General features: G+C 40.0%; 1 protein-coding gene across 1 annotated transcript in view; it reads left to right on the top strand.

Moving 5' to 3' along the window:
- The first annotated feature begins 1155 nt into the window (after positions 1–1155).
- The window catches only part of PCSK1 (proprotein convertase subtilisin/kexin type 1), a 50923-nt gene continuing 37572 nt past the window's right edge, over positions 1156–14506 (top strand). The window contains exons 1-2 of the mRNA XM_036765013.1: positions 1156–1371; positions 4996–5100. Coding sequence (XP_036620908.1) covers positions 1192–1371; positions 4996–5100 — 285 coding nt within the window. The 5' untranslated portion in view covers positions 1156–1191. The remainder of the gene's footprint in view (positions 1372–4995; positions 5101–14506) is intronic.

Here is a 14506-nt window from a genome sequence, read left to right as displayed (position 1 = left end):
GCCTCTGTGTATTTGATTTAAAGGTTCTCTTGTTCTTTTAATTTAGGATAAATTTCTTCCATTATGCAAAGTAAGAAAAACTAGGGGCATTACTATAGAGGAGTATCCAAGTAAAGGAACCTGGAAAGGTGTGGGAAAGTGAAAGGACTAAGTTTGTGTCTTCATAAGGGAAATTACTGGATTTATGATCTCTTTCTTCCCCAGAGGACAAAACACAAGAATGTCTGGGACCTTTTGCCCACTTTCAGTTTCAGCCCTGAGAAAAAAGCAAGCTCTTTTCAGGTAGTCCAAGAAACCTAGATCTTAATTTGCATTTATTTTTTAAAGCTCAGACATTACATTTGACAATATATTCAAGGTCATGAGTGATTCTTGTAATTAAGTTTCGTGTTTCGTTTTGTAGAGGTGATCTAGTGGCGAAATGGAAGGAAATAAACCAGTAAACCAAAATTGGCATATTTGAAAACCTTATAGCTTCAGAGACAACACATTGCTGTTACCCCTCCTCTGAAGTGGGCAGTGTTGAGTAAGTGTCTGACTTCTAATTAGGAGAGACTATTTACCATTTCCCTAGGCTTGTATTGTTAAAAGATTCTCAACTCAACAACAGGCTTTTGTGATTTCTGCAGGATACTTGCAGAAATCAAATCTCCAAGGAGTACGATAAAAACAAACAAATCAGACCTATCCTGCAATCATGAGTGCTCCAAACTGATCGGTACTTGGGGTGCTCAAATGGGGCATTTCACTTTGATAGATGTACATTCTTTTCATGGCGAGATAGCTACAGAGATAGAAAAGGCAGCCGCCTTCACAGAGCCAAGCAAACGGTTTCACGATTTTTCTTAACCCCCGCTGCTTTATTTTGGCCGCTTCCCTACCCCGCCGGGAATACCATCAAGATCTTAGTCCAGGTAGATCTGACGTCAAGAGATGGCTTTCGTCGATTTGACGTGTAAACACTCATTTCCATTCTGGCTCCGGAGGGTTGGGGCTCCATTCAGCCCAGAGACAGAGGCGCTGTGCTGTGCGCTCGCTGGAAAGCTCCTACTTCTGCACCTCCTATCCGTTAGCATAGCAACGAGGAGCAAGAAGTGATCCAACAGCGTCTGAATCTTGAAAGATTGATTTCTTGTTTGTCTTTCTCCTATATTTGCTTCTCTTCTCTCCTATTCCCATCGTGTGTGTGCAATGGATGTGAGATATTGGTCTCTGCAGTATGTTGCTTTTGCTCTCTATTTCTGCTGGTGTGCAATGTACAGTGGTAGAGCAGAAAAACAGTTCGTTAATGAATGGGCAGCGGAGATTCCTGGGGGTCTAAATTCAGCCAAAGAGATAGCAGAGGAGCTGGGTTACGACCTTCTCGGACAGGTAAGCTTGCACTTCACAAGTTACTTTCTGATGCTCGGCACAGGTGTAGTATCTATACGTTGGGGTCTCCGGTCCTGCCGACCTTTTAGTCGTCTTGTTAACACCAAACGAGGTTTCCTCTGCTTCACTTAGTCCTTTCTCTGAGCGGGCTGTTAAAATGCATGCATTAGTTGCCGTTTCTATGGGTGCGACCCGGCAGAAGCATGTTTGTGCAGCAGCTGGATGTTATTCTCTTTCCCATTCACTGCCTGCTCTCAGATTGAAAACTGTCCCAGTGCGGTTTCTAAGTGAAATCTCTTCCCTTTGCCTAGGGAATTCCCAGTATACCCAGACTCCCGGGACCCGCCGGGCAGGAGTCCCGACGCACGCAGTTCCTAGAGCCTCGACCCAGTCTGCGTCAGGAGCAGCTGGCTGCTTCCTTCTTTTCAATATGGCAGCGTCATAAGCAAGGCAGGCCTCGGTGGTATCGGTTAGCGGTCCTGGCAGCTGCAAGGGGGCATGCCAGAGCTACTGAGGCAGAACTCAGCCAGAGATGGGTCGAATCCCAAAGAAGCTCGGGGGGTGCGGAGACTGCCGGGAACTGTCTGGGAGCGTTGTACTGAATTCGGGGACCGCCCCCGGGTCCCAGGCCCCGCCCTGCCCACCTTTTCTGGTTGTACTGATGCTTTACCGGGAAACTTGCGAAGTCTGGGCTCTCAACTTTTCCCTGTATGCCCCCCACTCACAGCCCCACTCTAACCCCCAGGCTTCAACCTGCCTGACTTTGGGGAAAGGACTCATTAACCACCCAGTTAGTTCTACTATGTGCGTAATCGCTATGACCAGGGGTCTGGCTATGGCCAGGGGTCTCCTCCCTGGGAAGGAAGAGCCCGAGAAAAAGTGGGGCTCAGATTCATAGAAATAAGTGGTGAATGAGAGAACCGACAGAGCGGGGAAAGTGTTCATCCGCCACACTTGGTGACAAATTATTCTATTTCCTAAATTAAAATCCCCGCTCGCTGCCTGGGAAGTTACTATGAGACAGGTGGAGCGGAGGATGAAGGAGTTGCACTTTTCCCCCTTCTTCTCCCTCCCCCGTTCTCCCTTTTTTTTCTTTTTCTTTTCTTTTTTTTTGGCGCGTTTTCCGGAGGTCGTGTTCGTGACGCTACTGTAGTCACAGATGAGTAACTGGATTTACGTTTCAGTGTAATTGCTGATTCTATCCACTGAGACCACTAGGGAATGGAAATACATTCCACTTCCAGTGGTCACATTTTTCACCCTGAGTCTGAAATAACCGGCAATCCCACCGTCAAATAAAGTCCTTTAGAATTCCCAGTCCCTGGTACAGGGAGGGACTGGAGGAAGAAAATGAAGACCAAATATGAGATCCCAATCAGAGTTTAATATTCCTTTCCTTTTCCCCACGTGCTGGTAAAAGACTCTTTTCTTTAGTAGAACTATAATTCAATTCAATAAATATTTGTTAAGTTCTCCTAAGTGCCAGGCATTGTGCTGTAGCCAGGAGTACTAAGATGAAAAATGATAGTCCCTACACTTAAAGAGCTTAGAGTCTAGCATGGAATGATAAGGTATATTCACAGCTAAGTAGGATACGGGGCATCGTAGCATAATGGATCCTAGGAACAATTTTTTTTTAGTAGTAGTGATTTCATTGGTGTAGGGAACTCCCTACGAAGAATGCAGATCATCATCTGTTCTACAACTTGTAGTCTTAGATGATTGCCGAGGCATTAAGTGACTTGCCTACAGTCATACAAATGAACCACAGACTTACTGGAGTGTGAGAACGGGGAAGGACCAAATGTAGTCATCTCAAGATTTGAATCCAGAGTTGTTTTTTCTGTCTCTGAGACTGTCTCTGACATGAAAAAAGTCATATTATAACCCAATTGTGTTCCAAACAAACCTACACTTTGTGCAAGGCACTGTGGTAGAACCTGAGTGTCTGAGGCAGTTTGAAAGAAATTCCTTCCAGCTACAAGTCCAATTCACACAGTTGCTGTCTTCAAGGTGTTTACAATCTAATCTTATTTTTTTTAATAATGGGGGACCCCTAGGCAGCGTAGTGGATACAACACCAGCCCTGGAGTCAGAAGGACTTGAGTTCAAATCCAGATCTCAGACACTGACTAGTTAGTGTGACCCTGTGCAAGTCACTTAACCCCATTGCCCTGTTTCCCTCCCCCAAATTAAAAAAAAAAAAACAGAACAAATCAAGCAAGTGGTCCTGGTTAGATTTTTCTTTGTGGGGAGTATTGCCACCTAGAGATTGTTAGAATAGCTCATGATTATTTGCATATGATTTGCATACATGGCTTTTTTTTCCTTACAGAATTTTTCAGTGGAATATTTATAATTGTTCTGCTTAAAGCCACAGTTTTCCCTTCATGGCTTCTTACACAACCCACTCTCGTTGACCTAGATAGCCATTTGCCCGTAGTTTATGACTCAACATGGTTAAGAGTGTATGTGAAGGAAAAGGTAGAATTGGGAGGGTCACCAGTGAGTGATCTTCACTTTGGGTTATTAAGGACCCACCATCCGTAGGACACTACTCCAAAGGCCCAGCATTTGTCTCTAGGGCCTAGAACAATTCCTTGAACATAGTTGGCCTTTAATAACTGTTTTTTGAATCAAAGATTTATAATGGGGGATCACTAAATGGGAAAGCATTTGTTATGAAAATGTTGGGTTTTTTTTCCCAAGGCATTTGTAGTGACTAAAGCTAACTTTTCCAGTGAAAGTATGATCAGCATTGTAGAACATAATCCTTCTGACTCAAATGTATCTACCTATCACTATGGCTATGACAATAGAACAAATCATCAGCATAGCCTTTATAACTCTGTCTATTTAAATAGTATCCAAGAAGAGAAAACATTTATTTCCTCTCAGTTATATTGAATTCATCAAATATTTATTGAATCTCTTCTATGTGTCTAGCATTGTGGGAAGTAATATTCTATGAAAATGGACTGCCTCTAAATGGAAGCAGACGCTTTTCCATTAATATAGAACAAACCAAAATGTTCCACAACTGAGGCCTATTATATTCATGTATGTGCTACCAAGAAAAGAGGGGTGAACATCTGTAGTGTGATGTAGCAGAAAGGGCACTTTCAGTCAGGAAAACTCAGATTCAAATCCCACCTCAGATGCTTGGGAACTTAACCTTTCTATTTTTCAGTTGTTTCAAATGTAAAACAAGGGGGTTGAAATCAGTGGCCTCTAAAATCCCTTTCTTAATTCCAGTGTTTTCCCTCTGTTGGTTATCTCCAGTTTATCCTGTCTATATCTTGTTCATACATAGTTGTTTCCATATTATCTTCCCCTTTAGACTATGAGCTCCTTGAGGGCAAGGATGGTATTTTACCTTTCTTTGTATCCCCAGTGTTTATTAGAGTGCCTGGTACATGACAGGTATTTAATGAAAGCTTATTGACTGCCAGATTTTCAGCTATACATCTACTATCTTATGAAGAGGCAAATCCTAATTTAAAATCCAAGGAATAGTCTAAATAAAAGTCATTCCTTGCAGGTCAGTTGAAATTAGTTATGTTTGTCAGATAAGTGCTTCTTTGAGAAATGAATTTTTTATTTTGAAATCTCTCCACCTTATAGATTGGATCACTTGAAAATCACTACTTATTCAGGCATAAAAGTCACCCAAGAAGGTCTCGAAGAAGCGCCATTCACATCACGAAGAGATTATCTGATGACGACAGAGTAAGTTCTTTAATTTCTCTAAGAGCCAGTGTGCTGGCTTGTTTGCCTAATCCTTAATTCTAATAAAAGCCAATGAGCTTTTATTCTGATAATTAGACTTATTCTATAATTTTCCTTACTGCAAGTATATGCTTTCACTAAAAAATAATATTATTGGGTTAATTTGTGCGAGATGATAAACATGAAGGAATATAATGTGCTTTTTGTATACTTACTTTGATACTGCAAATGTCTGTGATTTTGCCCCTGTGGCTCCTTCTAAACCAGAGCTCAGTCCCTCTAAGGACTTGATAGAAAGTCTTTGAGATTTGTTGTGGCACCAAATTTACCTCCCTATAGCCATCCTGGTAATGATTTTGAATATTTTGAATCCAGAGTTGTTTTTTCTGTCTCTGAGACTGTCTCTGACATGAAAAAAGTCATATTATAACCCAATTGTTTTCCAAACAAACCTACACTTTGTTGTTGCATTAGTTTAGCTTGGCTGGTCTTTGGATGTCTCAGAACCAGCAGTTTGCTAATACTGGCCAGAGATTAATTTTGTTTGTTTGTTTTGCTTTTGGCATACCCTCCAAGAAGCAAGGCTTACCTCCACTGTTCAAGTTAAGGCAGAGGAATAAGGATTCAAAATGTCTATCAATCAATCAATCAATAAACATTTATTAAGCACCTTCTATGTGCCAGGCACTGTGTTAAGTGCTGGGGATACAAAAAGAGTCGAAAGATAGTCCCTGACCTCAAGGAGCTTATAATCTACTGGAAGACACAACATTTAAACAAGTATATAAAAAGCAAATGACGTGCAGGATAAATAAGGGATAACTAAGAGAAGGAAAAAATTGGAGTTAAGAGGGGTTGGGGAAGCCTTCTTGTAGAAAGTGGGATTCTAGCTGGGATTTAAAGAAGCCAAGCAGGTCAGTAGGTGGAATGGAGGAGGGACAGCATTTCAGATATGGGGGAGAGTCAGAGAAAATGTGCTGAGAGATGGAGTGTCTTGTTCCTGGAACAGTAAAGAGACTAGTCACATTGGACTGAAGAGTACATGTCAGGGAATAAGATATAAGAAGACTGGAAAGGTAGGAGGGGCTGGGTTAGGAAGGCTTTGAATGCCAAACAGAGCATTTCAAATGTGATCTTCGAGATAATAGAAAGCCACTGGAGTTTACTGAGAAGGGGTGTGTGTGTCACATAATTGGACTGGTGCTTTAGGGAGTGTGTGTGTCTATGCACACATACATACATGCACATATTTATGTGTACACACATATACACATACATATCTACACACATATACATATGCAAGATGTTCCAGTTGCATTAGTTTAAAACTGTATATGTATGTGTATATATATATATACACACATATGTTTAGTGGAGGAATATATATCATGCATGATATATATTCCTCCACTAAAGTCTTATTCATATGTCTTACCTCATACAGATATTTATTATAGAAACATATCTTAAAATACCTAACTGATGTTAACATCAGACCAGGAATCATGAGACAAAAGCCTCATGGTAACAGATTTTATTTACATAGCAATTTATAAAAAAATTTTCCCCATAGCAACCCTCTGAGGTCAGTAGAAACCCATTTTGCAGACAAGGAAATCAATGCCAACAGAGCTTAAGAGATTTATCTAAAGTTGCACAGCTAGTAAGTGGCAGAGTCAACATTCCAGCCCTGGACTTCTGGCTCTAAGTCCAGTGTTCCTTCCATTATACCACAGCTAAGTTCTAGAACAAATTTAATCTACCTAGTAACTTTCATAAACAATTCACAAGGGTAACGTACGTGTGTGTGTGTGTGTGTGTGTGTGTGTGTACATACACACAGTGTCCTAAAAGTCTTAGTGCATTTTAAGCTATTAAATCTTACTTTAAATAGCTATAGAAATAGCTATATTATTATTATTTATTAAAATAACTACTTTAAGCTATTAAAGCTTTAAATTACACTAAGATCTTTGGGACACTATATAGAAGCATACATATATACATAATTAGATGTATTTTTTGTATTTGAGGATTGATTGTCAAGGTCATTAACTGTGTATAATATTTTACAGTACATCTGAACTGTAGTCTTCCATGCTAGGCACATTGTGCCTATTGTCTGATTAGCAGTTAAAGCTGCTTTTGCTTTAGGGTGTGCCACTATTTGTGGCTATTTTCTTTTCAGCTATACATGAGATATCTTGCCTCTGATTGATACCTTGCCTGTGGAGCTATTTGCTGTTATTACTCTTCAACATGGTTAAAGCATTCATTCTGTTCTTCCTAAAATATATGTGTGTGTGTATATATATATATATATATATGTATGTGCATATGTGTGTATATGTGTATATATATATACACACATATATACATATATGTTAAGAAAATACACTTGCAGTCACCCAGAGTGAAGTATCATGGGGCACCACATGATCTCTCCAGAAACATCCCCCCAGTGGTGGCCACTGTACTTCCAGCACGGGAAAGATAGGAAAACCCAGTCTCAGAAAAAAGAGCATTGATTTTGGAATATGACAACCTATGTTCAAATTACCCTGCCCCCCCAAAAAAATTACTACCTATGAGAACTTGTATATGTAGGAATTTACATGCAATAAATGACAATAGATTTAGAGTCAGACAAAATGTGAGAAACCATCAAGCCCAACCTTCTCTATTTATGGATGAGGAATCAGTTTACTTCAGTTTCACCCTCCTCTAGCCTTTATTGTTCAGATCTATGTAGCTATGTCAGATTATGCTTACCACAGAATTGAATAGATTTGATGACGATGATGATAATGATAGAATTGTTGTAGCATTTTAAGGATTGCAAGGAATTTTATTAATATTAACTCATTTTATCTTCACAACAACCCTGGGAAGTTGGTTTTACAAATAAGGAAATTGAGGTAGATAGAGGATAAGTGACTTGTCTGGGGTCACAAAACTGTTAAGTATCGAAGGCTAGATTTGAACTCAGGTCTTCCTGACTCCAAGTCTAGTGCTGTAGGATCTCACAGGAACCTTAGAGGGCAGGTCATCCAATCCCTTCATTATCCTTCACTGCATCTTAGGGCATCATAGGTGTAGGGAAATCAAGGTGAGAATGTTCCCTACACCAATGGAGATCAATAAGTGGACTTTAGTCATCTGGGGAGAAGTTAATTGACTTGCCAAGGACCAAACAGCTAATATGTATTAGAGGTGCGAAATGAATGCAGTTCTTCCTGTCTCTTGAAGAAATTTGCTAGAGGTCATACAGGAAGTATGGAGAAGGTAGAGCTGGACTTTGAATGCAGGTCTCCTACTTCCATTTACAGTAGTCTTTTCAATGTTGCCTTTCACACTCCTCCAAGGCAGGGATTGTGTTTGGCATTTGCATCACCCCCACAGCTTCCTGGGCTAATTTAAGCATCCCAAATAATCAATAGCATTCCTGAGATGGAAGCTAAGATTGGAAATGTCTTTAACAATAACAACAATGATAAAAACTAACATTTACATAGAACTTACGCAGTGCCAGCTGTGCTAAATGCTTTATAATTATTATTTCATTTGATCATCACTAATCCTGGGAGGTAGGTGCCATTATTATGCTCACTTAACAAATGAGAAAACTGAGACAAACAAAGGCTAAGTGACTTGTCCAGGGTCACACATAGCAAACATTTGGGGCCAGATTTGAACTCAGGTCTTCCTGTCTTCAGACATGGAACTCAATCCGCTATACTACCTCGTTAGGAAAGCAATCTATCAGTGGGAAGCAGTGTAGACAGCATTTATGTTAAAATAAGGATGAGATGACCTTTGAGATCCCTTTGAGATTCTATGATTCTATAATTCAGTGCCCGCACAAGTCAGATTCCACTCTCCACCTTCATCCTCCATTCTGACATATCACCTTGCTACTCAGTTCATTGTCAAACTCAGGATCCTAATCTGGCAGCCCTGCTTACCAACCATAACAGGTTGGAGAAGGCCAGGGAATTGTCTAGATGTATATAGTATGTGGATTCCAGAAATAATACCATTTATACTCAGTGTCTCAGAATAGGTCAATACAATCTAAAGGGAAGAACACCAGCCTGACAGAGGACACCTAACCTCTAGTCCACATCTGCCATTAACTATTTCACTCCTGTGGTTCAATTTCCTCCTTTGTTGGTTGGTTAGTTGTTGTCCTTTGTTCTTGAAGAGGACCAAAATGATATCACTATGTTGGAGTCCAGGTAGTGCGTCCACCTGTGACGGAGCAGATCAATATGAGCCTGAAAGGCTCTAGCAAAGGTCAGGCACAAATAGTCCACATGAACATTTGGAGTGGGGATGTCTCTAAATTTCCACATCTCACCTTTCTTTTGAGCTACTGAAATTCTACTTTGGTGATAGAGCTCAGCGCTGTCTTTGATGTGGGCACACCATACTAGACAGTCCTTTGCCAGTGTCTCTCATGTCATGCAATTGATTCTAAAGTTCTTCAGAGAGAAGAGACACACCGTGGTAGTGTCCTTGTATCATTTCTCCTGACCGCCATGTGAGCACTTGCCTTACGTGTGGTCTCTGTAAAATAGTCCTTTAGACAAACATATGCTTGGCATTTGAACAATGTGGCCAGCCCATCAGAGTTGCCCTCTCTGCAGTAGAGTTTGAATGCTTGGCAGTTTAGCTTGAGAAAGAACCTCAGTGCTTGGTACCTTATCTTACTAGGAGATCTTCAGAATCTAAGACAATTCAGATGGAAGTGATTCAGTTTCCTGGCATGTCACTGGCATACGGTCCAGATTTCAGAGGGACACAACAATAAGCTCAGCACAATAGCCCTGTAAACCTTCAGTTTGGTAGGCAGTTTAATATCTCTTCTCCCCCACACTTTCTTTTGGAGCCTCCCAAAGCTCTAGCAATGCATGCATCAACCTCACCATCTATCCCTGGAAAGTATACTGTCAAAGTAAATGAACTTATCCACAGCATTCAAAATTTCTGTGTTTGCTGTAACTAATGGTTCCAAATATGGATGTTGTGGCACTAGCTGGTAGAGAACCTGTATGTTCTTGCTGTTGTTTGCTAGGCCAAAACTGGCACAAGCAGGAGCAAATTGATCCTCAGAGGTACATTGAGTACACAATTATCTGTGGACAAAAAGTCATGGATCAACTCTCCCTCTGTTTTAGTCTTGGCACTTTAATCTTCCTTTGTAAATTGAAAGGGTTGGACAAGATCTCTGAGATTCCTTCCAGCTTCAACATTCTTTGATACAACAATTCTTCATGAAATAGATAACACTAGAATAACTAATGCATAAAGAAGTGGAATGGGACTTAGGAGACCCAGGTTTGAGTTGCGGCTCTGTCCTTAACTAACTCTGTGACTTTAAACAAGTCACAGCACCCCTCTGGACCTTAGTTTTGTTTTTATTTTTTTAACTTGAATGAATGAATTGGACTGAATGATCTCTAGGGGTCCCTTCGAGCTCCAACATTCTGTGTCTTTGTATCTGACAAACCCAAGCAAATATCTTTCAGGATCCCTTTCCAATGACAACTTCCTTTCCTCTCCTCAGGCCAGACCTCTTTTTGCAGGCTGTGTATCAGCATTCACATGGGGTCTTGTCTCCAGGCACTGTGGCCACACATGTTTGTTCCTCTGGTTAAATGACAGCACATACTGAGCCAGACTGACCTTCACAGCTGTCATCAATAAAGTTCAACCCTCTCCCTCTGTCCCCTTATTTCAACTCACAGAGGAAAGGGTGATTGGGCAGAATAATGAGAAACTAATGCTCTTTGAATTCAGAGTATTCATAGAAAGGATCAAATAGCTTAATTTTATTCTTAATGTGTTATTGTCCTCTTGGAGCCATTATGGTCTTCACAAGAAAAGAAGAGAGAGCGTGAAGAAGGGTTGAACCTTGACTAACAGTGGGTATCCTTTAATAAAATCCTAACCTAGATAAATTTTATGATAGGTTAAAAAATATTCCTATTTTATCTCCATTTTTATTGCTAGTCCTTCCCCTTTAAGATACTTCCTGACTTGGGGGGTTCCCAATTACCTTGTCCAAATTCTGTCCATAATAAGACTGTTTTCAATTTGCTATATCATGTCAATTGCATTCTCCCAGAGATTATTGTGGATTGCTAGACGAATGACATTACCTACAACCATGCTTCTCAGAATTGTAAATCAATGATTGCCCCCTTTCATTGCTCTGACTGACATCTGCAAAACCAACTCTGTTTCTTTTTAGCGCATTTTGTTTACATTTTTTCTGATTTTCATTCAAATTATCACTTACAATGAAATGCAATTATGTACTCGCTTCCTAAGATTGTACTAGAATACTCTCCAATTGGAAGTGACCTTCTTCTCTAAAGACAAGCACTTGTTCCCTAGCAGCCTGCTTCCAGAAGACTAATTTAAATGATGGGCAGTCTATTCTAAGCATTGGATATATTTCAAGCCAACACAATATTGCTTTCAGATATATGCAGTTTAAAAATAATTCATTAGTGAGTAATTTCTAGTTCCTGAATTCCTTCCAATGTTTACGGTAGTTTCACAGTACATTTTCTAACTGAAGCATCAAAATGAACTCAGTGATTGATTTTTGTAGTTTATTTCAGATTATTTTTCCCAATTTTATTTTTACATTTAACTCATAAGTTCTCACATACATCTGTTAAATCCCAGCTTTCACTGTACTTCCACTTTGAGTACAAGAGAGGTAACATTTTAGGTAGGGAGGAAAGGTTTCTCTTGCCCAGCAAGTGGGTCTTACTAACATAATGGTAAGCCTTGCTTGTTAAAAGTCATCCCTGGTATGAGAAAGACAATTAAAGCTATTTCCCATGTGTTGCTATTTATTCAAATTTTACTGGACAGCAATGAGCTCAGAGTGAGGCAACAGTATGACAGGGCAGCTAAGAGAGTGAATGCGATCTTAGGTTTAAGAGAGGCTTTATGGTGAAGATTGGGGAGGTTCAGACAGTACCCCTGTACTCTCCCTTAGTCAAATTAAATTAGGAATATTATGTCAAGTTCTGGACACCAGATTTTAGGAAGGAGAATGTCCAAAGGAAGATAGCATGATGAAGGGCCTCTAGTTAATGCCATACCAGGAGAGATTGAAAGAACTGGGGAAGTTGTGCCTGGAGAAGAGAAGACTTAAAAGACACAACATAGCATCTTTTAAGAAGACTTGAAAGACACAATGTAACTATCTGAAGGACTGTCTCGTGGAAGAGGGAAATGTCTTGTCCTATTCATCCCCAGAGAAGAGAACCAAGGGCAATGAATGAAAGTTACAAAAAGACAAATTTAGGCTTGATGGAAGGAAACATTTCCTAACAATTAGAGCTATCCCAAAGCAGAATGGTCCACCTTGGGAATTAGTGGGCTCCCCCTCAATGGCGGTATTCAAGCTAAGGCAGGATGTCTATTTCTCAGATATATTGCAGAGGGGATTCTTGATTATATACAGTTTGGATTAGATGGCTTCTAATGTCCTTTCCAACTCCGAGATCTTGTGACTCTGTGATGAAGTAGAAAGAGTATTGGACTGAAAGTCAGGAGACTTAACTTGAAGTCACGGTTCTCACCATTTACTAATCTGTGACCTTGAGCAGTTCACTTCACACCTGTGACCCTCATCTTTCTTATGTGTAAAGCGGGAATAATAGTATATACACTACCTATATCATGGAAGTGTTGTGACAATAGCACATACATGAATGAGATAGTGTATTTCAAACATTAATAAGCTGTAAATTGCTCTACAAATGTCAGCTTTTACTAAATGATGCATAAACCAAACACGTGAGTAGATAATCCTAGCCAAAAGAGATTGAGTGGCTAAGCAAATAGAGACAGACACAGTTTAGGAGTTAAGACGGTTTAAGTTACTAGAAAAATCACCTGATCTGTTTATTTTATAGGAGTTTTTTGAAGAAAGTACTTTGTTACCTTAAAAGTATCACACACATATAAGCTGTTTGTTATCTGATGGTGTGGATGCAGTTAGAAAAAAAAATTGGAGAATCTTAGAATGTTCAACTTGTGAGGGAGTTGGGAGATTACATAGCCCCAACCTCCTCTCATTTTATCATTTGTTTGTTTGTTTTGGAGGGAGGAAGGCAGGGCAATTGGGGTTAAGTGACTTGCCCAAGGTCACACAGCTAATAAGTGTGTCAAGTGTCTGAGGCCAGATTTGAACTCAGGTCCTCCTGACTCCAGGGCCAATGCTCTACTCACTGCACCACCTAGCTGCCCCCCAACCTCTCATTTTAAATGAAAATAAAAGCAAATTGTATAATATACACTCACCATCATCCCAGAGAAATGGGGGGAAAAACCTCATTCCATTAGTCAAACACTTCTTTAAATAGTGTAGAAACATCTAAAATATTGAGTGGGTTTTTTCTTTCATCCAAGTGCTTGTGTAGAAAAAGCTATGACACTAAACCATTAAAAAAAGGCTTATGCTTTCTAAAACCTATGGTCAGGGTTTAAATTTTTTTTTTCTTTTAGGGTACTGTTATTGAATTTTGTATGTGTTGTATTTTGTATAAGGTACATATAGCACACTTTCTACCAGGGGCATATCATAAGCTCAAATCCACAGAAGCATAAATGTGCAGCTCTCCTGTGATAAGCCTATGATACACTAGGTAAGGTGTGAAGTTGGGACTTTAATCCTTTTCTCAGTTAATCCCCAACCTTTTGTGTGACCTAAAGATAGTGCCTCAGATAAGTTCCTGTTACAGACATTGTTTATAGGATAGAGGATTTTCATATAATCTACTTACATAATATGTTTCAGTATTAGTGGTCTATATTGTAATGTTAATGGGATATGAAGATCTTCCCCACCCATTAATAGGCCTCACATAGAGCACATTAAGTGAAGCTTGCTTAAGGGAGGCTTGCTTGTAGGAAGACTTTCACACCTTTTGGTACTAAGTTAATTAGGCACTGAGTCACGAGGGTTGTGATGCCTTCTCTCTCTGACGAGTATATATGTACTGTGAGTTGGTATTTTGATTTGGGGGCTTGATTATGAGAAGGCTCTTGTGATTTCCTGGTCGAGACTGTGTAGCTGTATGTTCAGAGACCCCAACTGCTCAGATGTAAAGATTCTCAGTGGTGTATGTAAAGTACATAGCAATATTGCTTTGATTCAGGCAGTCAGAGCCCTGTCTGTTGGTCTTTGTGCTAATTTCTCTGCTTGTATTTTCTCTGACATTCAGAGTGCTGACCTTTACCCTGAACTAGTGAATGTAATTAAAAGTAAGATTGTTGACCCCCTTAAAGTTGCTTTCCTTTAAAAGCAGATTAAAGAACCTGTGCAAGCGGGCCATCCTGGGTATGCTAGGGTGTTTGCTGTTACACATACATGGGT

Source organism: Trichosurus vulpecula, chromosome 1, assembly GCF_011100635.1.
Source record: "Trichosurus vulpecula isolate mTriVul1 chromosome 1, mTriVul1.pri, whole genome shotgun sequence".
Taxonomy (NCBI): Eukaryota; Metazoa; Chordata; class Mammalia; order Diprotodontia; family Phalangeridae; genus Trichosurus; species Trichosurus vulpecula.
This window is presented reverse-complemented; position numbering and strand designations above follow the sequence as displayed.